The sequence below is a fragment of the Camelus bactrianus genome, chromosome 4, assembly GCF_048773025.1.
Source record: "Camelus bactrianus isolate YW-2024 breed Bactrian camel chromosome 4, ASM4877302v1, whole genome shotgun sequence".
NCBI lineage: Eukaryota > Metazoa > Chordata > Mammalia > Artiodactyla > Camelidae > Camelus > Camelus bactrianus.
Genome location: NC_133542.1, coordinates 69,118,173 through 69,142,054, shown reverse-complemented (window position 1 = coordinate 69,142,054; position 23,882 = coordinate 69,118,173). Strand labels below are relative to the sequence as shown.

Sequence of the window (23,882 nt, the reverse complement as noted above, 5' to 3'; positions counted from 1 at the left end):
AGGTTGGAGTTGGCATTTGAAGCCAAGTCTTCCTGACCCAGAGACAAAGCTGTCTCATCACTCATTTCTGGATGAACTGAGGGCTTTTTTCCGTGGAAGCGGGGAGAATGGAGGAGATTCGAAGAACACTGACGTCGACTTCTGCCCAACGCAAATCCATAGGTCGGTGAATTTTACCAGGCTCCCAGCTAATCTCTGACCCAGACCTTAAATCCGGCGCCGGGGAAGTGGTGCGCATGCGCACGGCCTCCCGTTCGGCCCCGCCCCCCGGGAGGGCTTCCCTCCTTGCTCTTGGCTCTGGGGCTTGCGCACTACCTCCCCAGCCAGCGGCTTCTTCCCGGTCGGGGACTTCCGGTGCGGGGGGTGCGGTTCCGGGTCGTGGCGCGGCTTGGGGCAACGGGGCTGCTGCTCGGCCGGCCGGCGGCGGGGAGCGACGGGGATATGAGGGCAAGCCTGGAAAGCGGCTGCTGAGCCGGCCGGGAGGCGCGCCAGTCCCCGAGGATTCTGAGAGTGTGGAGCTCGGGCAAGGGCCAGGAGGAGCGGGGAAGCCGGGCCCTCCCCTCAGGAACGTGTCCTGGGGCCGACCTGGCCCATAGTGTGGCCGCAGCTTCAGGTAAAGGTTGCCCTAGCCGCTAGCTCCTTCCCTCGCTCGCCCGCCAGCCCATCTGGGGAGCCTGGCGGCCCTCTTCACTCCTCCGCACTCGGCGCTGCCCAGCGGGCAGTCTGTCTGACCCTTGCTCTGGTCTCCCTTGAGCATCCGTTTCCTGGTCCTTTCCAGAACTGGAGGCTGCCTTGAACGTGACAGCTGGGTGTGTGATTTGGGGGGAGGAGAAGCTAGTGGACCTTGTGGTGTTGGGGTTTGGGGAGGGTACTGTTGACTTGGGCAGTTTCTGGCCCAACACTTGGCAACATCTAGGTGTATTAATCTTCATAACGTGAAAATCAAGTTTTTAAAGCATTACCTGTGCAGTCCCTGTTTCCTAGCGCCCCTTCTCTCCGTTGCCCCAAAAGAGTCAACAGCCTTGCAGAACTGTTTTTTCCTAGCCGGAGTGCTGCCAGAACTTTGATTCAGCTTTTTATTTATGGGAGTGGCGAAGAGTCTTCTAGATCTGTTTAAGGCTGGGGGAAAATCATTGTAGTTTAAACAAGAGCGTTACTTTAACTCGAGAACCGAAAGCTGATTCAGAGATTGGTTCAGTTTTCATTCTGAATGAACGCAAGTGATTTTTGAAGCCTGTTACAATACCTGGCACTGTGCAAAGCATAATGTTGTTATAAACCAAACCAGCAAAGTTCGGAACTTCCCCAGGTGTGAACAATCAAAGGGAGACAGGTGTTTACACATCAGTTAAAGCAAAGTCAACATTTTCGTTCTCTTTCAACAAGCAGAAGGGCTGGATTCCTAATTTATAAGAGCAGAAAAAGGAGGCACCATGTTTTATTCCTCATACTCTGTGAGCTCACACAAGATGCTCAGTAAACACTGAGAGTTCTTGATCAAGTATTGATACTTGTTTTCATCTTTTTCAGTTTACACACTTGCAAGCTTGCTGGGGCTTGTGAGGCATGCTGGTGGCCCCTTTCCCATTCAGCTTTGTGCTCATACCTGCCTTCGTCTGCTGTGATGCTGGAGTGCACTCGCATTCCTCTACATCTCCTGATCTGGCTCCTGGCTAACCTTCCAGCTATGCTTCAAAAGGTCCCCTTCTCTGATCCTTTACTCTGGATAAGTGGAACTCCAAATCAACTTTGTCTTTCCTTTGTTCATTGGTTTCTGTAGGACATTCTCTCTGCCTAGATTTCTCCTTTTCTGTTTTTACCTAGTCAGATGTTACCTAGGGCCCAGCTGAAATTGGCCTTTCATCAACCAATTCAGGACGACCTCAGCTGGAAATTATTTCTATTCTGGACTTCTATAAACAAGCATTATATCTACAGTTATTTCATTTAGCAAACATTTACTGAGTATGGATATATACCAGGTACCATGCTAGACAATGTAGAGATAAATAAGACTCAGTCCTTGTCTGCTTAATTTAGAGAGATAAGGAAGTAATTCTAACATAGGGTGATAAGTACACTTCTTTCTGTGAGAGTTCTTTCTGTGATCTAGTGATTGCACAGAAGGTGGGGGGTGTCATTCACTTTTGAGGAGTGTTCTGTGGCCAGGTAATGCTTCATAATTTGAGAATAGTTAAGCTTTAGTATTTACTATGTGCTGGAGATTTTACTAGGTTTCTCTTTTTTAATCATTTTAGCCTCACTTTAGAGGTTAGGAAGGCTCAGGATAAATTACGCATCTGGTACGAGACAGAGCCAGGATTCAAACCCAGGTCTGTCACATGCCTACGTATGTGTGTTTTCCATTATGTGTTTTTTTTCCTTCTTCTTTCTGACACCATAGCCCTTTATATGCAAGTACATATTGAAACAACTATACAAGAGAAAAAATATGAATATCAAAATAAATGGTACAGATAGTCCTTTTAAGTGTAGAGAAGACCATAATCTTTCAAGGCAAGGAGGTAGTGGGTCAGCTCAACTTTGAATGAGTGGGCCAGACGTTCTGTAGAGAACAACCATGGACTCTGGATTCAATTCCTGGCCCCTCTTCTTACTAGATATGTGGCCTTTGGCAAGTTTCTTAATTCTAAGCATTATTTCCTTCAAGTATGGTTTGAGATGGGGGATGAGATAGACTCCATGGAGTGTTGTGAGGTAGTGTGGATAAAGAGCCTGATATGTGGCAAGGCCCCCTGAAATGATAGCTGTAAGATAAAAAGGTACAATCCCTATGGCATGGTTTTAGAGTGATGAGTAGGCCAGCCTGAATAAAGCAAGCCATTGCTTCTTTTAGTGGGGATACTGGGAGGTAATGTTGGAGGGTCAGTAGGGGTCAGAGTCAGGGCTTGTGTGTCAAGCAAGAGAGGTAAGTTCCAGTTTCTGCTAGTAACTTTCCTGTTAATAAATACCTTGACGATCTGTGATTTATTCAGCAGTGCCAGGAAAAATGTTAGACCCAGGGATGCAAAGGGGAATATAACCAGGTCCCCACCCTGAGGCTGTTGACATTCCCATGGGGGAGCTGTATGTGTGTGCAGGTGAACTGCAGTAAAGCCTTAGAGGTACTAAGACAGCAGTCACCTTAGGGTACTTTGGAGCACAAAGGAGGAAGCACTGATAATGGTGGCTAACGAGCACTTACTGTGTGCCAGCATTGTGTTAAATGCATCATCTCATTTATTCCTGTATAGGAAGGTGGTATTAGCATCCTGATTTTACAGATGAGGACACTAGAGCACAGAGAGGTTAAATAAATTCCTTGAGTTTATGCAGCTGTTGGAGCTGTGAGTAGAGGGGATTATCTGCTAGACTTTGGTATGTTGACTCTTTGGTACTATGCCATGTTGTTTCTTCTTGTGATATGAGTGGCTTCAGAAAGGAGCTAGCCCTTGAGCCCTAGCTTCAGTACCTGTCACTGTGCTGGGCAATAAGGATAATGAGGAATGAACATGACTTCTGCACTCAGGAGCTCATTGCCTCATCTGTCACATAAAATATTTATATGTGTATTTTTTAATTTAGGGAGCGTTTGTTTTGCTTGTTGACTCATAACTGAAGACTTTAGAAACTGCTGCAATTCAGTGGATTATAGGTGCTTCAGGCTGAGAGAATTTGCTGTAAATCTGTTATTTTGATGTATAGGCCTTATTAAGGACACAGAATAGATACCGAATTGCTGTATGGCAAGGAATTCTGTCACATTACATTTTTTTCTCCCATGGGAGCTGCCCTGACCTTGTGTTTTCTGTGAGTTTGAAGTTTTTGAGAAGTTTTGACTCAGAAGTTAGCACATGTCAACTTGTGTTAAATTTAAAATAATTGAGCCCTTATATTTTAGTCATTGTTAAATGTTTTTGTATGCCTTATTTCCTTCGATCTTCATGATTCTGTGAGATAGGTGGTTTCCCCCTTTTAACACATGAGTAGCCTAAGGCTTAGTGGTTAAGTGTGTTACCCAAGAGTCACACAGCTTGAGTTGATAATGCAAAAAAAAAGTTGGCCAAAAGAGTAAACAAATATTTATTAATTTAGTTGTCTTTTGAGCTCTCCCTCAAGAGTCTCCAGCTCAAATGCCCGTGGTGTAATATAAAGAGTAGGACAAACCTTGTGAACTAGAGGGAATAGGGCCAGTCAGTCTGAAGGTAGCAGTGGCTACTCAGCTCCAGTTGCTTGTGAGGAAGTGGGCCCAGTGCCCCTAAATCTTCTGATTGTTTTCAAGAGATGCTGGAAATCTGGATTTTAATGTATGTACTTTAAAAAATTGCCATTAAAAAATTTATCATGTAGACCAAAACACATTTGTAGGCTATGGACAGTCTTAGGCTGCCTGATTGTGAACTCTGACCTACCTGATCACTGAAATTTTGGTACCCTCTGTTCAAATCAGGAGCTACAACACACATTGTGATTATTGATCGGAAATCTACTGGTAAATTGTTGAGCTCAGGGGGTGTTGTGTTTGACTCATACTGATATCTTTGGGGAAGTGGTAGGGTGGATGCTTTTATTTGTATAATCAGGCTCAATTTCTGGAGGGATGGGTTTGGATGAGGTGATGACCTTGTAATACTTTTGTGCTCTTAGTACTTTAAGTGCTAGCAGATCTCTTGTCTCTTTTTGTTCTCTCTACAGTACATGAAGCAAACAAGGGGTGTTATCATCATGTCTAGAGATGAAGAAATTGATGCCCAGTTTATTACAGTTTAGTAGAAAGTACTCTAGACTGAAAGAGACTTGAATTCTGAATGCAGCTATGCCACTAACAGCCTTTAGGTTTTGGTCAAGTCACTTAGAAATCTTTGTATCTTTTTCCCCGTGTGGATGATAATGCTGGAGCTAGTTAAAGTCTTGGTGAGGTCTTTTCAGGATGCCAGGCTTTCTGATTCTAACTGACATTCTTAAAGTCACACAGCTGATTACTGGCAGACCGCAGTGGAGAACATTCAAATCTAAAATGCTGCTTCTTCTCTCTTGATGGCAGGTAGGGAGCCACTGTTCAAGCTCTTCCCTCTGTTCTTTGTTCATTTCTTCTTCTGGGAAAGGACCTTGACAAGCCAGGTGCTCCTCAAATGCATCCGGTGCTTTGTTAATTGTATATACACAAGATTGAAAGGAGGCATAGAGTCACCCAGCATAGTGAGAGAAATATGGTCAGGGAGTTCCCAGCCCAAGAGCTTAATTTATTTTTATTTTAATACCCAGCTTCCACAAGGTGAAAATTGAAGAAATATTGGTCTTCTAGATACTCATTTTCATTCATACTCTATCGTATAAGGAAATAGCATAGAATATAAAAATGAAGAAAATAAATCCTGAGCAGTCATTCAAAATTTATTAACTCTTGTTGGCAGCAGTCTAGGTATATTGAGGAAATAAATTTAATATAGGAAACACAAAATTTGGACCCCCCCCAAAAAAAAACAGTTTTAAGTAATTGAAAGTGAGAAAAATGGAAGAAGCCACTTAACAAAACTTAAATTCTGGAAACAGCAAGAAGGTATTAGAATAACTAGTGGGATTAAATTATAGTAATCGCTTGTGAAATAAATTGAATGTTATGTCACATTTACCCTTAAATATATGCAGTGTTAGATTCATATCCTATACTTGAGTATACTTTTATGAATATGCTTTTATTATTGATGCTGTCAAAGTGGATCAATGTATAAAACTTCAAAAAAATAACATTTTTTAGTTCCCTATGGACTCATTTTAAGGTACTATATTATAGATAAGGACTATTTCAGCAGAGAAATTGGTAGAAAATTGTTTGAAGGAATGGTCTTCTTTTTAAAACAAGTAAATTTTTAGTCTGCACTTTAGTTGCTGACATGCAGGAGACTAACGAAGAAGCACTGAGGTGCAAACTTGAATCTGGAAGCAGTGTGAGATAGGGCTTTGGTGTCACACCCACCTGGATTTGAGTATTGGCTCTGTCAGTTATTAACTCTGTGTGACCCGGACAATACTGCCAGTCTCATAAGGTACTTGTGAGGATTAAATGCCACCACTTGTGTAAATACCTCCTTCCATGAAGCTTCTGGAGAGTTGTAGGTGCCAGCATTCAGGGCACAAGCCATTCGATTGTTAGTATAGTGTAACAAGAAATGATTTTATGGAGTGGCTGTGAAGGAGTGAGGGTCATTTGCCTGACTAGATCATGAAATTAGTCTTGTTAATTTCTAGCTGTGCTTTGTGAGTTAGCATACTGATCAACTGCACTATTGAGAAGACAGTTTCAGTATGCTATTTTTAGGCTATTAAATGGATTGAGCTATTAAATAACAAACACTTCCAGTTGCATATGTTACCTTTTTCGTGTGCCTGTGACTACTTTTTTTTGAAGTTGTTAGAACTAGGGATGTATTATGTTCTCCTCACCCCCATCTTACAAATGCAGAAACTGAAGCTTAGAGGAGTAAAATGATTCAAGGAAGACAGCTACTGATAAAGGCAAAGCTGGGGATTTGAACTGTTGTTGCTTCTGCTGCTGTTGTTGTTTTACTCTAAATACTACAGGGCTTTTGTCACTATTCCATGCTGCTCTAGATGTGGATATTGGAACTGGCCCTTGTTTTGGGAGAGTCATCAACTATGACCCTTTTTACTCATTTTAAACTTAGTGCCTGCAGAAAGTTGTTATTGATTATATTGTGAGAGCGTTAAGGTATATTCTTATGAAGTTTTAAGATTTAATAAAACTAATAATCCTCATTGCTGGCAGAGGTTGGTAGTGAGGTGATCACTTGTATATTGCTAGTGGGAATAAAAACTGGTGAAACATCTCTGGAAAGAACTTTGGCAGTATTTATCACAAGCCTTTAAAAAATCATGCATGCCTTTTGAGGTTGTAATCCCATTTCTAAGAATATTTGTTAAAGAAGTAATCAGAGATGTGGAAAAGTTTTCATGTTCAAAGGTGTTCACTGTGGCAGTATTTATAATAGCAGAAGTTAGAAACAACTTTATTTAGTATTCAACAAAGAGGTAAGAGAAATTATGGAAAAGCCATAGAATGGAAATATTGTGCAAACATTTTAGATGTTTTAGAAGAATTTTAGTGACATATTAATATGCTCATCCTATGATAAAAAGTGAAAAAAGGATATAAAACTATATAAAGTATGATCCCAATTAATGTCAAAATATGTAAAGGAAAAAAGAGGTGGTGAGATTATGGGTCTTTATGCTTTTCTGTTTTCCAAAATATTGTCTGATAAATTTATTTTCAATAAAAAATCATTTTAGTTTAAATTGTAATTGAGAAATGTGAGTAGAGCTAGTGAACATCATTTTGATCAAAAAAGTTTTCCCTAATGCAGATGATCTGATGTTGTAAATGAATTATATTTTTAAGTTAGTTTTAACCTCAGTTGTTTCACACTTAGAATATGGTTTCCTGTATCTTGATGTAAGTGTTGAGATTCCCAGGCTAGGCCTCCTCTCCTTCCCAAAAATATCTTGGAAGAAGAGTCATATTCATATTGGTGGCACCAGTGTCCCAGTGCTACCAGCATCTCTTTAGTGGCCAGTGGGACAGTGAGGAGCCCTGTAACAGCTCTGTCTTTCAGAGAGAGTACACTCCTATCTCCATAAGGCTGGTCATTGGTATATAGAGCTTTTTTTGTGAGTTGAATAATTCTATCTTGGGAAGTGCTTTTTTGGAATGGAAAATTGTAAATGAATTTCTATCTCACTTTTTAAAAATGTTGTAAGAAAAAACGGTCAACCTTTGGGTTTTAACTTTTCTGATAGCAGTATTCAAGATGTATGAATATTAAAATGTCATGAAGAATTGTGCCTTTTACTCTTTTTTAATTATATACTTCATAATTGAAATTGCAGTAGTTTCAGCATGTACAGTTAAGCATGATGGCCAGTTTTTTTTAATATGCATAGTAATTCTCCTATATACAATATATAAAAGCATGCAGAAAATTTAAAGAAGTATTTGAGCATATTTAAATTAGGAAAATACCAGGCAAGATGTTTCTTTTGTAAACTGCTTCTGTCCAAAGCATTCTGTATATTATCAGAATGAAAAATGACAACACTTTGTCATCTGTTCAAATTGATATTGCACTCTTTGCAATGACAGCTGAAAAGGCCCACAGGTGCCATATAAAGAGGTGACCATGTTGTCATATTTCATTTCGGCATCCCTCTGCAAAGCCATAATTACCTAATTAGGTTGTTAATTAGGAGATTAGCATTTCACTATATTGATAGAATGCTCTTTACCGGCGTGGGGCTAGATACAGATTTGTCTGCCCTAATTTATAATCTCTGCCTTTTTTGTACTTATTTATTTGCTTAAGATCGTAATGTGGGGCAATTCAGTTTACCCGAGAAACAGTTTGTTTACAAGCTAATGAAGCTTTGATTGCTGGATTAAAGTTGCTGAGTTAAAATATGAACAGAATTGAAAGGTGGTCACATCCCCAAAATGATAATAAAAATTCTGTATTCTCATTAGCACAGGGAACAAACACATGATAAGAATTGAAGTTGTTGGTATTAAAAAAAAAATCCAAAATGCAAAAACTGAGTCTGAACTGTGATAGAGATATCTCCTAAACTAAGTGAAGGAAACTAGTTATTTTTCATAACAAGTCTCTATTATTTATACTTGAGACATAAAATATGTTAAGTATTTTTAATAATGTAGTTATTAAAATAGTTTTAATAATGTAGTTCAGAAACTGAAGCTTGGTTAATGACTTCAGAACAAGTATATTCAGTCTTCAGTTTAGACTTAGTCATCATGCATCAGGGTTTATTTCTTTTGTACCTTCTAACCATTAGTATGTTCTTGGAACATTCTCTTCCCACAGTCTTTGCAGTCCTGAGGGCTTATGGAATTTGAAGTATTTCACAGTAACCTTCACTTGGTGAGCCATTTGGAGTAAGCAGGTTTTTGTCAAGTGTGTGGACATTCTTTTCCAGGGGGCGAGATGGGGATTAGAGGGGCTGGCAAAAAAAATTTTTATTTATTTTTACTCCAGTGCATGATTAGACTATAATGTTTGTAATTTGCATTATGTGTACCTTTCCCGCTTTTTCCATTTAAGGAAATTCAAGTCCTAAAACTGAACAGTGTGAGGAGTACTATGTCCATGGAGGTAGTAGTTTAGCCCTTTTGATTATATTTGGTATTAGCTGTTAAAATTGTAGAAAGTGCATATGTGCTTAAGTCTTTTTCCCCATAGTTGTTATAAAAAATTGCATTTGGTTGCATCTGTAATTTTCTTCAAAATTAAAAATGAATTTTAAAATATTTTTCTATGAAGAAAATATTACATGTAAAATCTTCCATTGAGTCAGTTAAGCTTTTTCTTGATTGTGATCATTCATTTATTCAGTCAGTATTTGCTGAATATATATTGGGCACTACTCATATGTCTGGGAGTTGAGCAATGAAAACTTCAGGCATGGACCCAGCTCCCTGTGGGACTTGCAGTTTAGTAATGAAAAGTACAGTCTAGTTTGAGAAGTGTTACAGTAATGAGAGTAAAGGCGAATATGGAGGAGTACCTACTCCAGTCTTGATAAAGTCACACCTTCCTGGGGCAGGTGCTGTCTAAATTGGGATCTGAAGGGTGAAGGAGAAAGTGATTTTCGAGCCAGGTGGAAGGACAGAAAAAACTGCTTGTTCAGAGGCTTGAAGAACACTATGTTGAGTGTGGCTGGAGTAGAAAGAAAGAAGGGGATAGTGGAAGATGGGGCTGCAGAGGTAGCAAGTTCAGTTATATTAAAGAATTTGGGAAGTTATTGAAGGATTCTAAGACAAGTTAGGAAACAATTGCTATAGCCTAGCTGAGAGAAGGTGGCTTGGATTGGGTTATGGAGATAAAGAGAAGTGAATGAAATCTGGAGAGAGAAGAGGATGCATAGGATTGTAATTAAATGGTGGTAGGCTTCATAGAAAGGAGTCAAGGATTTTAATATGGACATTGTTTGTTTTCTAATTTTAAGTATGAGAATATGTGTTTGAGTAACTCATAGGGAAGAGATCCATGAGTGTTATTTTCCAATATGACCCCAAAATGTACAATACTAACAACCAGTTTTTCTCTTTGATGAATTGGGAAGAATACTAATATTTGAATGTCACTGTTGGGCCCTACATTGTGACAGGAGCTTTGTGAGATATGGGGTAATGTCACTGAGGTCTAGGGCAATTGTGAACTTCCCAGTTTTCTCAGCTGCTGTGTGGTGGAATTGGGGGCACACTCAGGCTCTGCAGAGCCTTAGTGTCTGTCATGCCATGTTGCCTTTCTTCTTGTAGCCCCTCCCTTTGTTTATTCCAAAGTAAAGAAGAGAATTACCCCTCAAGGGCCAGTAGCTCAGTAGGTTGCTGACAGAGGCATTGTGTTAACCCTGTGGCTTCCCAGGCCCAGTTTTGGTGTGGAAGAAAGCAATGTCTGGTGCTGTGATGGGAGAAGCTGCTCAGCGTATGAGTGTTTGCTTCAGCAAAGTCAGAAGTTCTGCTGGGTTTTCTGGCACAAGGCTTTAATCTTCCTCGGTTAGAGATATAGATTGGCTATCTCCACACGGGGTCATGAATGTATATGAAAGTTCTCCTTTCCCCAAGGGAAAAAACTTGGAATCTGATCTTTACAAGGAATTTGATATCTCTTTGATGTAATCAATTTGTATTACAAATTATTTACAAATTTTTATGGTTACTATTGTTAGTACTGTTCAATTAAGTGATTTATTGGTATCCTTGTGTTGGAATCACCTGAAGGAGAAGAAATCTAGGATGTAGTGTGGATTCTAGTCTTTCTATGTTTTTAACCCATCCTTTCAAAACTAGAGATATAATTCATGTATCATAAAATTCACCCTTTTAAAAGTGTATAATTTAATGATTTTTAACCCCAAAAGAAACCCCATATCCATTAGCAGTCAGTCACTCCTCATTCCTCCCTCCCCCAACCACTGGCAACCATTAATCTACTTTCTGTCTCTATGGATTTGCCTATTCTGAACCTTTCATATAAATGGAGTCACACAATATGCGGCCTTTTGTGTCTGACTTCTTTTACTTAGCATAATGTTGTCTAGGTTCATCCATATTGTAGCATATATCAGTACTTCATTTCTTTCTTTTACATATATATTTTTAAGGTTTTTTTTTTTTAGAGGGGAGAGGTAATTAGGTTTATTGATTTATTTATTTTATTTTAAAGAGGGTACTGGGGATTGAACCCAAGGCCTCGCACATGCTAAGTATACACTCTTACCACTGAGCTGTGTCCTCCCCCTAGTACTTCATTTCTTTATATTCCATTGTATGGAAGTACCACATTTTGCCTATCCATTCATCAGTTGATAGAGGTTTGGGTTGTTTCTACTCTTTGGGTATTATGAATAATACTGCTGTAAGTGTTCGTGTACAAGTTTTTGTGTGAACATATGTTTTCAGTCCTGTTAGATATATAACTTGGAGTGGATTGTCAGGTCTTGACGATAACTCTGTTTAACATTTTGAGGAACTGCCGAATTGTTTTCAAAAGCAGCTGCACCGTTTTACATTCTGGTCAGCAGAGTATAAAGTCTACTGCCTTTCTGCTTCTGCCTTCTTCAGGCTCTGTGTTGCTCTGGTCTGGGCTAGAAGCAACCTGAGGTGTTCCATGAGCCCTTTTGTTTTGATAAATGGGAAAATTTCCAGTTTTCTCTCTTCAACCACATTTATTTTACAAGCATATGTGTACCAGACAGTTGATTCTTGAACAACATGGGTTTGAACTGGGTCCACTTGCATGCAGATTTTTTTCAATAAATACAGTATGACAAGATCTGCAGTTGGTTGAATCTGTGGATGCGGAACCATAGTTATAGAGGAGGGAGGGCCAACTATGAGACTTTGAGCATCCGTGGATTTTAGTATCTGCACGGAAACAATCCCCCAAGGATACTGACTGTTACAACTGTGACTGCTTATATAAATTTTTTTAATTTCCATAGCATAGATTCTAACTTTAGAATCTAGGCAAAGGTTGAGTTGATTTTCAGAGATTCTGGGGTTTCTTTTTCTTGGCTTATCCTATAACTACAGTCGTCCTTTTGTATCCATGCGGTATTGGTTCCAGGACCCTGCAGATACCAAAATTCACAGATGTTCAGGTCTCTCACATAGAATGGCATAGTACAGTTGACCTTCCAGATCCTAGGTCCCAATCTGTAGATTCGGCCAGCCAACCAAATTCGATCTGCGGTTGGTTGAATCTGCAAATACAGAACCTGTATATAAGGAGGAAAGACTGTATTGCTGTTCCTTGGGTTTTGTCCCTAGGTTATTGCTCTTTCCTTGCGTATTCTCCCTGGGTAAGCTCATTCACATCCATGGCCTTATCTGTCATTTATATGTTGATGTCTTCCAGTTTGGCTTAGATCTTTCTCCTAGGCTTCAGGTTTGCCTGTCCTTCGTGTGTCTCTTATATGTTGTCCCCCAGATTTGCTCAGACCTTTCTCTTGGGCTGTCAGGTTTGCATCATGCTGGTTCTCTGTTTGGGTGGTCCATAGACATCTCAGGTGCAATGTGTCTGAAACATAGTTCTTCATTTCCACTCTACCTGTTAAGCTGTTCCTACTTTTGAGTCCACAGTTCATTTGTTGGTGCTATTATGCAAGCCATAAACTTTCCCTTTTTCCTTAACCTTCCAGATCCACTCAGTCACCAGGTTCTACCAATTTTATCTCCTAAGTAACTATTTTAAACTATTTCTTAAATTCATAGCCCTGTCTTTTACTGCCTTACTTTGGATTTCATCATCTCTTCCCTGAGCTCTAGTCACAGCTTCATAACTAATCTTGTGTCTTGTTTATCAGCTTAATCTTCTATGCAGCTGCCAGAGCAGTCTTTCTGAAATGCTAATCTAATCAGCAACTTTGAACTCCATGTAGTTTTAGTTACTAAATACATATTCTGTTGTTTCTTATTTTAGTGCCTTGTCTCATGCAGAAAAAGATGAGTTTGTCTCTTTGACCTTTCTCCTAGCCATCCAGCTACTCATCTTTGAAGATGCATTTTAGACCAGGGAATAACAGCATTAACAATACTAGTAAACATTTGTATAGTGCTTACCATGGGCCAAGTGCTGTTATACACACATAACATATATGAATTCTTTCAATCCTCACAACAATTCTGTGAGATAGGCACGAGAATTAGTCCCATTTATAGATCAGGAAGTGGACACAGAAGTTGTTACTTTCCCTAGGTCCCACAATGAGTGAGTGACTGAGACCAGATTTGAATCCAGGCAGTCTGATGCCTGACTGCTTGCTCTTAGTCTCTCCTATGTACCTTTTCCCCACCTTCCTGATTCCCTCCGCGTCCCCTACTCTGAAGGTTAGTTATTCTCTCTCTCCCTGCTTCTGCAATAACCTATGCATGGCTTGATATTAGTCTGCAGTTCATAGCACAAGTGTGGAGCACATTTTATTTTAAACATTTTTGAACAAGGAGCTGGATTATGGACTATTTAGTTGCCAGTTCACTCCCACCCCCATTCTTTTTTGTTTGTTTGTTTTTTGAGGGGGAAATTAGGTTGGTTGGTTGGTTGGTTTTTTCAAACAAAGATACTGGGGATTGAACCCAGGACCTCATGCATGCTAAACATGCATTCTGCCACTGAGCTATACCCTGCCCGCTGCCCTCATTCTTAAGGTGACTAAGTTGGAAATGATTACTTCCATTATCTTGAACTTGACCAAAGTCATCTGTGAAGCCTTGTCTGAGTATCCAGTTTCAATTAGATATTTCCTTTGTGTTTCTATAGTACTTTGTTATGTAGAATCCTCTAGCATTGCTCTCATTCTTTATTGTGACCATTTATGTACTTGTCTTTTCTCCCTTGCTAGACTGTAAGCCTCTTGATAATGGGGACTATGACTTATTACTTTATACTCTTAACTCCCAGCATGTGGTAGGTATTCATATTTGAATTTCTTGAACAGGTAAGTCTGACCCATATCTAGACTAGTGAAAGAAGAGGATTAAGAAGAGCGTGATGAAATGGACTTAAACTGGAAATTCAAGGCAGCATCGTATAATTGTTCAAAGAAGGGATTCTGGAGCCAAGCTGACTAGGTTTTATCCTGGTTGTACCTCTCACTACTTGTGTGTTCTTGGGCAAGTCTGTGCCTCAGTTTACTGATTTATAAAACATAAATAGGAATAGACTCCACCTCTGACAGTTTTGTAAGTGATATAAGGGCTTGTTAAATAAATAAGCAAGTGGGAGGATATACTCAGTGGTAGAGTGCATGCTTTGCATGCGTAAGGTCCTCGGTTCAGACCCTAGTACCTCCAGTAAAAAGAAAAAATTTTAAATACATAAATAGGGGGAGGGTATAGCTCAAGTGGTAGAGCGCATGCTTAGCATGCACGAGGTCCTGGATTCAATCCCCAGTACCTTTTCCAAAAAATAAGTAGACCTTAATTACCCCCCCAAAATTAAAAAAGAACATAAATAAACCTACCTCCCCCCCAAAATATTTAAAAATAAATAAATAAATAAATAAGCAACCTTCTGGAATCCAGAGAATTAATTATTCTACTTAAATTGTATTTTGTGAAATACTTCCACCCTAAATGTATAACATTATAGGCAGAATGAAGCCAGTCCTGCTGCTCTGTCCTCATGTTTGATCCATCTGGTGATTTTTTTTTTAAAGTAATTTAGAAGGTTATAAAAAATACCTGGCAAAGTTAGTGCAGTTTTGTTAATAACAATAATGTTACCATTTATTGAGGTTATAAAAGCTTCAGTCATTTTTTTTTAATTTAAGATTTTTTTGCTTTTAAATTCTGGTGGGGGGTAATTAGGTTTTATTTATTTGCTTTTTATGGAGGTACTGGGGATTGAACCCAGGACTTCATGCATGCTAAGCACATGCTCTACCATTGAGCTATACCCTGCTCACCATGAAAGCTTCATTCAAATGGAAGTACAAAGCACCTTTCAAGGTCACATAACAGTAGTTTGGGGATTATCGGCTAGTTTAGATTATTTTATGCTGTCCTTCATTCATTAGGAGTTGAATGAATAAATTTGGTAGGTGGCAGCTTATTTTCCCTCCAAGCAGATGTAGCTAGAACAGGAAAAGTCAATAATGTTGCATGTTGGATTTGAATAGTGCTTTTTACTTTTTGTAAGTGTCTCTATGAGGTGGATAAATAGGACGTAGATTATGCATATTTCGCTGCTGAGGGAATAGAGGTAGAGGCATCTAACTCACTTGAAATCATCCCATAGCTAATCCCTCGGCAGGCTAGAGACAATAATCTGAAATTCCAGTTGTATTTACTAACTTTAGCTCTTATAGTTCTAGGAACTAGTTTCCATACATAATAGCATTGGGGAAAAAAAAAGATGAGGTAGTGCCCACTCAAATCAGTCAACGTGGTTTACTTTTGTAGAGGGATTGCTGCCAAAATCTAGATGCTGTTAAAATCTTCTTTCTCATGAAAGAAATTCCTTGCACCTCTATCCTTAAAGTCTGAACTGTGATACAGTGATACAAGTAAAACATGCAGTGAAATTCTTCTGGCCTTTGAGCGAAAGAGTATGAAGCAAAAACAGAAAACTTTTTAGTGGAACTGTAGGTAAACTCCCAGTTACACACAAAACTTTTCAGTTGAACTCTAGGTAAACTCCCAGTTACATCCTTCTCCTCCTCACATGTGATTGGAATAGAATTTGAGAGCTGAAAAGACCCTTAGAATTCACCCTTCTCACTTAACAGATGCAAAAATGGACTTATGTGTAAAACAGGTTTAAAGACGTTTAAAGTGACTTGTCCAAGACCATGTAAATAGGTCCTTGGTAATTAGAGAACTGAAATTCAGGTTTCCTGAGTGGTGCTTGCAGTAAACTATGTTGCTTCCCTTAATTGATGATGTGGTTAACCTGAGAGCTAGGTAAATGGAAACAACTCTACTGAATTCTACTTGCTTAAGCAAACTTCAAACATCAAGGAGACAATGAAAGGAAAATAAATCTTAGATTGTAGCAGGAGACCTACCTACTGAACCAACACCATGGATAAAGGACTTTTTTTTTTTTCTTTTTTTTGAAAATCATGTCACAACCCTTTGGGAACAAGAAAGATTCATTTGTCTGTTATACACTGAGCCCTTCGTGGGTGCCAGCCACTTTGTACTAGAAACTGGCAGCACAGAGATGAATAAGATAGTCAGTGTGCTTAAGGAGCTCAGAGTTTAGAGGAGAAAACCAACATATATACAGATTATTATTTTTTTTAAAAAGTATGATTCACTTGTTCATTCATTCATTCAGTCATTAACATAGCAGCCAGAGAGGTTCTTTTAAAATGTGGGTTAGATTATATCACTGCTCACAATCCTCCATTTTACTTGGAATAAAAGCAAAGTCCTCAGAATGACCCGCTCTCCTAGACCTCATTGTTTACTGCTTGCTCCCTTGTTGGACTCCTTGCTATTTCTTGATCAGTGCTGGGTATACTCCCCCTGCTTGGCAACGCGCTTCTCTCAAAAGTCCACATGGCTTGTTCTCTCACTTCCTTCAAGGGTTAACTCAAATGTCACCTCAGTCAAGCATTCCTTGACCACTTTGTCTACAATTGCAACAGTGGCTTCACCCACCTAGCATGCCCTATTTCGCTTCTCTGCACTATTTTCTCTATAGCGTTTCTAACTTATTGTATAATTTAATTCTGTTTTGTTTATCTTCATCATTAGAATGTGAACTTCATGAGGGTAGAACTTTCTGTCTGGTTTGTTTTCTGCTGTACTCTCTGCATCTAGAACAGTACCTGGCACACAGTAGGCATTCAATAAATATTTGTTGAATGAATAAATTCAGCAAACACATAGCACATACTACTAACTAACAGGCAATGTGCTGGATTAATTATTTGGTAGAAGTAGTGATGAAGTGCATTGGGCCACAAGGGAGCAGCTAACCTGGTCTGTGGGGTTCATTAGGGAGGTTTCCTGGAAGAACTGACCATTGAGCTGGAATTCAAAGAATGAGTAGGAAGTAGCCAGGTGAAGAAAGATAGTCTTCAGATCAACGAACAAGTTTGAATGAATACAGCTTGTCTTTACTGTAGTAATTTGGGCTTTGGTTCTCCTAAGGGTAGGAGATTTCAGAAAAGCTACTAGGACTTGAACTTTGTTTAGTTCTTTCAAAGATTTGAGCTTAGATTTTAGTAGCAAAGTTGTATATATATGTATTAATCTTGTTATTAATGAAACCATTCTAAGGGGCTTAGAAATTACCACAGATATAGTGGCTTCAAACAACCCATCACTGCAGGGTTTCTCAACCTCAGCATTAATGATGCTGACATTCTGGGGGGTATAATTCTTTGTTGTGAGTGCTGTCCTGTGCATTGTAAGATGTTTAGCAGCATCCCTGGCATCTACCCACTAGAGTTCACATTCTAACACCCACCCCACAGTGTCACAACCAGAAATGTCTCCAGATGCTTGCCCTGGGGAGCAAAATTTGCTTTCCAATTGAGAACCACCACATTAGAACCACTGCATTACTGTGGTGAGGGTCTAGGGATTTCTGTCTTCAGCAACTTTCCAAATGATCAAGGGAGAAAGCTGTTTATACCTTAATAGAGTAACCACATTTCTGAATCTAGAACTGGGTCAAAAAAATTGAAATTGGCAAGTCCTTAAACACGATATTCATATAACTAACTGTATTGAAGGTTAAAGTAAAGTGCTTTTAAAACAGTTTGGACCCTGGGAATTGGAGAAGAGTTCACAGAGGATGAAATGTTTGAGTTGAACTTACAAAAAAAATAAAGTTTATATTGGAGGATAAGGGCACATCTCAGACAAAGGGAGTATCATTAACAAAGGCTGGATTATGTTCAGAATAGTCCTGAGAGTTGCATGCTGGGAGAAGGGGCAGGAGAGTGAAACTGGGTTGTAGAGAGCCTTAAATGTTGTATGTGAAGGTAAAGAGGTTTACGCTGTTTTCCTACACTGTATATTTTCATTTTATTGTTGCATAACAGATTGCCACAAACTCAGTGCCTTAAAACAATACAGATTTATTATCTCTCAGTGAGTCAGGAATCCTGGCTTCAGCTGGGTTTCCTGCTGAGGGTCTCAAAGGGATGAAATTAAGGTGTCAATGGGCCCCATCCTCATCTGGAAGCTCGATTAGGGAAAGATCTCTTTCCAAGCTCCCTCAGATTATTGGTGGAATTCATTTCCTTGTGGCTGTATAACTGAGGTCCCCATTTCCTTGCTACCTATAGACTGGGACCACTGTTGGCTCCTGGAGGCTCTCAGGTCCTTACCATGTAAAGTTCCATAGCATGGCTGTTTGCTTCTTCAAGGCCAGCAGGAAAATCTCTCTGACTTAAAATCTCCATCTCCAGTTGCCTAGAATGAAGCCTTACATAACAAAGTAATGGAGTGACTTCCATCACCTTTGCTGTACTTTGTTGGCTAGAAAGCAAGTCAGGTTCCACCCACACTCAAGGGGAGGGCATAACACAGAGGCATGGATACCAAGAGGTAAGAATTTCTTGAGCCATTTTAAAAATTTGACTACCATATGTGCTTTCAGCTCCATGAAGGCAGTGGCCAAGTCTTTGTAAATTTTTTGCTCAGCGTTGTATCTGATGCCTGGCACATAGTAAGTGCTTTATAAATATTTGCCAAATGAATGAAATCTGTGAATGAATATTTGGTAGTAGTTGAGTGTTACAGTTTCAGCTCTTATAATGGTAATTTCATATTGAGAAGCAGTCTTGTTTCTTTGGCATTATTCATTTCTTTAGGTAAAACTGTAAACATTTTAACTTGAAATCTTAAAGTAAAACCTAAAATTATTTGTTTATTATCACAAGTGTCAATCAAATCTGTTATGTCAGAAAGACAACACCCATTGGAAAAATAATTTAGGGCTACATTGCACCAAACTAGCAGATTTCTTGTAACATCCAGACATGTTGGCAGCTTTGGAATTTTGGAGGTGGTGGGTGCTTAGGTTGTCTGAAGTTTCATAACTATTGCTAATAACAGTAATTTCAAATAATGAATAAACATAATTTCAAAACACTTTGAAAATGCTGATTGTCTTATAATAGCTGCATAATAATAGAGATTTTAGTCTGACTTGTGCTTAGAACTTTATATAGTTTAGTGTTATTATTAGTTACAATTCTTCATACTTGTTATAGGAAACATATATTGAGCAAAATTTAGATCTGAGTTGTCTATAAGTGTCATTTTATCTTCACAAAATCAGGTATTTCTGACACCAAAGTCTGTGCTTTTCCAGTAGACCTTACTGTTCAAACTGGGATTATGAGAATCCCAGTACGTGCCAGTGGATCCTAGAAGCCACAAACTAAGCGTGGCACATCTTCCTGGACTATCAATTTTAGTGATTATATTTGAAAGTAAAATATTTTTTCTATTAAAACAAATACAGGTGCAGTATATTATAGGATAGAATGCGAAATATGAATGACTTCTAAAAGTAAATTTTTATAGCGTGTTGTTTTAGGTGTCTCCTCTAGGTTCTCTTGTCCCTGATTTATGGTTACTCTCCTTTGCCCTTTAGGTGTGTCCGTGGACAAGTTGGAGAGGCACTATACTGTACCAGGCTCCCTTTGATTGGGTCTTGGCAGATGGTAAGACATTTCAGGTAGAGGTTCCTTGTAGTGGTACAAGGAAAGAAAAATCAAGGGTCACAGTCCCTCTGTCCAAAGGAGATGTTTAATAGGCTCTCCTGGTAGGTTGTTGAGAGACTGGCTGGTCCCAGATGGCCTCATTCACTCATGGGAGCAGGGTTGGAGGGGGATGGCATCAGATTACCTGGAATGACCGAATCTCTACATGTGATCTTTTATCTCAAATGTCTTCCCATAATTCAAATATGGTCCAAAGAAGGCTGCAGCAGAAACTACAAGGTTTCTTGAGACCAAGATTCAGAAGTCCCACATCATTTCCACTACATTCTGTTGGTCAAAGCAAACTACCAGGGAGCCCAGATTCAGGGGGTGGGAAAATAGACTACATCTCGGACTGGAGGAGCTGCAACGATTAAAAAATCTACCATGTGACCTTGGGCAAGTTATATAACACTTTTAAGCCTTAATTTTTTTTAATCTATAAAATGAGTATAATATTAATACCTACCTCCTGAGGTGATAGTAAGGATGAAATATGCTGTTATATGAAAAGTATAGCCAATAATAAAAGGCTCAGTATTTGTCGTGTATTACTGTTCTCCTTGTATTTCTGCCTAATGAAAGCCTAGCCATCCTTAAATGTGACCTACCTTCCTAAAGCCTTTTGTAACTTTCTTGTCTCTTGGAAAACATACTGTCTTAGTGTCTCATTTGATGGTTAGTATATTGCCTTATGTTCCTGTAATGTATGTACAAGACATAGCTCATCTGCTGAAGTTTGTAAGCCTCTGGAGGGTGCAGGCCAGTATTCATATAATTTTTTTGTAGGAGTCCCAGTGCATAGCTCGCAATGATGTTTAGTGAATGAATCCCATGTTATTCCAAAGAAGACACAGTATTTCTTTTCTGTTGCTGTAACTTAGTCTAGTAAATACATTTAATCAGAGTATAGAAATTAAAATGTGAAAGGAAAAAGTAAACTCTTCAGATAGAGGGTCTCATTGTTTACTATTTAATTAAATTAGGTGTATTCACATGGAGAAGATTTTAATCCCCAAGGGGGGGGGGAGCTCAGTTTAGCTGTTCTAAAGAATAAATGAAAGTTTAAATTGGAGAGAATTAGAAAAAGATATTTAAAATAAATAAACTAGCATTTTATTTTAATGGTCATTTCACTTATTTTCTAATTCCAGGAATTAGAAATTCTAAACTTTAACTAGATCAAAGAATGTTGAAATCTTAGTAAAAAGCAGGGTCTGTTGGTTTTTATAAATGGAAGGCATTGTATATAATAAAAAGGCTTTTGTTTTTCTAATTTGTAATCATTTCTTGCTGTGCAAAATAAATGTGAATGCTTCTGTAACACTTGAGGATTCCTATGTAGGAATCAGGTTCAACTTGCCTAATGCTAATAGCATGAAGTCGGGGTACAGTGTGGAAAGGTAAAAAAAAAAAAAAAAAAACCTCGCATCTGCTGTTACATGTTGTTAACTCCCTCAGCAGACGTTAAATCATTTCAAGTACAATAATAGTGTGGGAGGTAAATTAACTAACCATTAACAATCTTATAAATACACAATTAACATGCCAACATTTATATGACACATTGATGGGGTAGCAGTAATTTTTGATTGGGAGTTTGCAGGCCTTTGAGAAGCCTCAGGCTGTTCCTTATTCAGACAAGTTTTCACAGATTGCAGGTGAGGGGGCTTGAAGTCTGTCTGGCAGAAGGAAATGAATGTATAGTGTTTTGAAGGTCCAGAAGGGAGAATTTCTCTTTAACTATTGGCTGGACTTGAGCATTTTAAGTCATATTATGATCTCAGGTCCTTATGGAGTGGAGGAGTATAAGGAAGAGCTCATTTGCTTCTGATGGGGTTATTTAAAGAGACAGAGAATATTTCACGTATGGACTTTGTAGCTGAAGTTGCATGAATTTCTAGGGATTTTCAAAAAGATACTTAGACCTAATTGGAAATATAAAGTAAACTTCCTCTGTGGTTTCAGGTTAACTAGTTGATGATATCTGGAATTTACTTCATGTGGAAAATTTTATGATTTTTAGTTTTGAACAGTCATAAGTGTGCTGCTTATTTCTTGGTCTTGTACAAGTCTTGTTGCATTAGTGAAGGGAAGGCTCTCTGCTGTACAACACATTTACTGTCTTACATCTTTCACAAGGACCCATAGGAGAAATTTCTCTTAGGCCCTGAAATTCACCAAAGAGATTTTTAAAAATCATGTTTATTATAGCTATTGTAGTTCTTTGTTCCCCCTTGTTTTGAGAGGCTGTATAGTGGTTAAGATCCCAAGCTCTTGGATTTGACTGTTAGTTCTATTACTTATTCACTGTCTGGCTTTGGGCAGGTTTCTTAACCTTTCTGTGCCTCAGTTTTTTCATCTGTAAAATGGGGATAAAAGTGGTAATTATCTTATAGGCTTATTTTGAGAATTACATGAATTAATCGCTGTAAAAAGAAAAAAGACAAGTCTAGCTTTTATAATAAGGTAAGGTTAGCTATTATAATTGTGTTTTGGTTCTGGGATTCTGCAGTCTACCTGTAGCAAATGTATACGATCTTATAGCAGGCACTGACTTTCGGATTTATCCTGAGTTACTTCCCCTTTGTCACTTTTTTCATCTACTTTTTTTTTTACTATGTTCATACCTTATGTTTTTCTATAATACATTACAATATATAAATAAAGTTTGGAGGGTGTATGTGCATAAAGTTAGTATTAAAAATAAAAGTTGTTCTAAGACTTGATACCCACTAAAACCTACTAAAAATTTATTCCCTTGTTAGGGTATGCTCCAAGTTACCACAGGCAGGTTAATGATCATTAATGAACACAAATCAAATGGTTATGTAAAGTGATACTAGCTTCCAAATTGCACCTGGAACCACACTTTTCAAATAGTAGGAACTTTATAATTATTTGTTGAATGAATGAATGAAATATAAAAAGAGATCACGCAATATATTAAAAGTGGCCATGTCCTTTTGGGACGTGTCTTACTATCCTCCCACTCCACATAAATGTCCCTTTTGCTTGAATTTTTAGTAAAAACAAAGCTTTATGCCTTGAGGGACATAGAGTTAAAAAGAGGGAGAATCTGCAAAGTAGGACATCTTAGGGGAATAGTTCTCCTTTGAACCTGAAATTATTATTTATCTGATAGCCTAAAGGCATATAAAAGGACCTGACTATCTCAGAGAATCAAAGAATTGGTGACATTCAGGAAAGGCATTCAAGACCTGAAGAAACACTATTTGTAAAAGTGTAGAGCTGCATTTCAAAACCATGTGTGAAACTCTGTTATATGCTGATTTGTTTTAGTGTTCCTAGAGGAAAATAAATTTGGAATTTGGGATATATTGTGTTACTGGATTCCTCACTCTTGGAGATTCACAATATACATTAATAGTTTAAGAACTTTGAGAAGTGCTATAATTAAACAGCATTAAGAAAGTCTATTTAATTTTGTTTAATGTGGCATTTCCCAGGCATTTTAAAAAGATTTAAATTTTTAAAATTGTGGTAAAATATGTATAACATAAAATTTAGCATTTTAACCATTTTTAAGGGTTCAGCTCAGTGGTGTTAAGCACATTCACATTGGTGTGGCATCAACATCATCCATTTCCAGAACTGCTCCATCTCCCCAAACTGAAACATACCTATTAACCACTTCCCATTCTTCCCTCCCTCCAGCCCCTGGCAACTGCTATTCTTCTTTCTATCTCTGTGAATCTGACTACTCTAGGTACCCCATACAAGTGGAGTCACACAGTATTTGTCTTTTTGTGACTAGCTTATTTCATTTAGCATAACGTCCTCAGGGTTTATCCATGTTGTAGCATGTCTCAGAATTTCCTTCCTTTTTAAGGCTGAATAACTTTCCATTGTTTGTATATACCATATTTTGTTTACCCATTCTCTACCATGTATTTTTAATGACTGTGTAGTATTCCACTGTATGTGTGTGTCATGGCATAGGCATTATTGATGGGTGTTTAGGTTATTTCAGATTTTCAGTTACACAATCCTGAGATAAATATTTTTGCATAATTATTTCCTAAGAGCAATTCCTAGAAGTGGGGTTGGACAAAGGGTATTCAGTCTTTTACACTTTTATAGATGGTACCAAA

General features: G+C 38.5%; 1 protein-coding gene across 8 annotated transcripts in view; it reads left to right on the top strand.

The window, feature by feature from the left end:
* Positions 1-340: 340 nt before the first annotated feature.
* Positions 341-23,882, top strand: part of MAPKAP1 (MAPK associated protein 1) — a 209,800-nt gene continuing 186,258 nt past the window's right edge. The window contains exons 1-2 of one of the 8 annotated variants that reach the window (XM_074362231.1): positions 341-613; positions 19,659-19,728. Coding sequence is in view for 1 of the 8 variants with exons in the window: in XM_045517538.2 (XP_045373494.1) it covers positions 19,726-19,728 (3 nt within the window). In the remaining 7 variants the exon portion in view is untranslated. The remainder of the gene's footprint in view (positions 614-19,658; positions 19,729-23,882) is intronic. The other 7 variants (XM_074362228.1, XM_045517535.2, XM_045517538.2 and 4 more) reach the window with 7 other exon arrangements.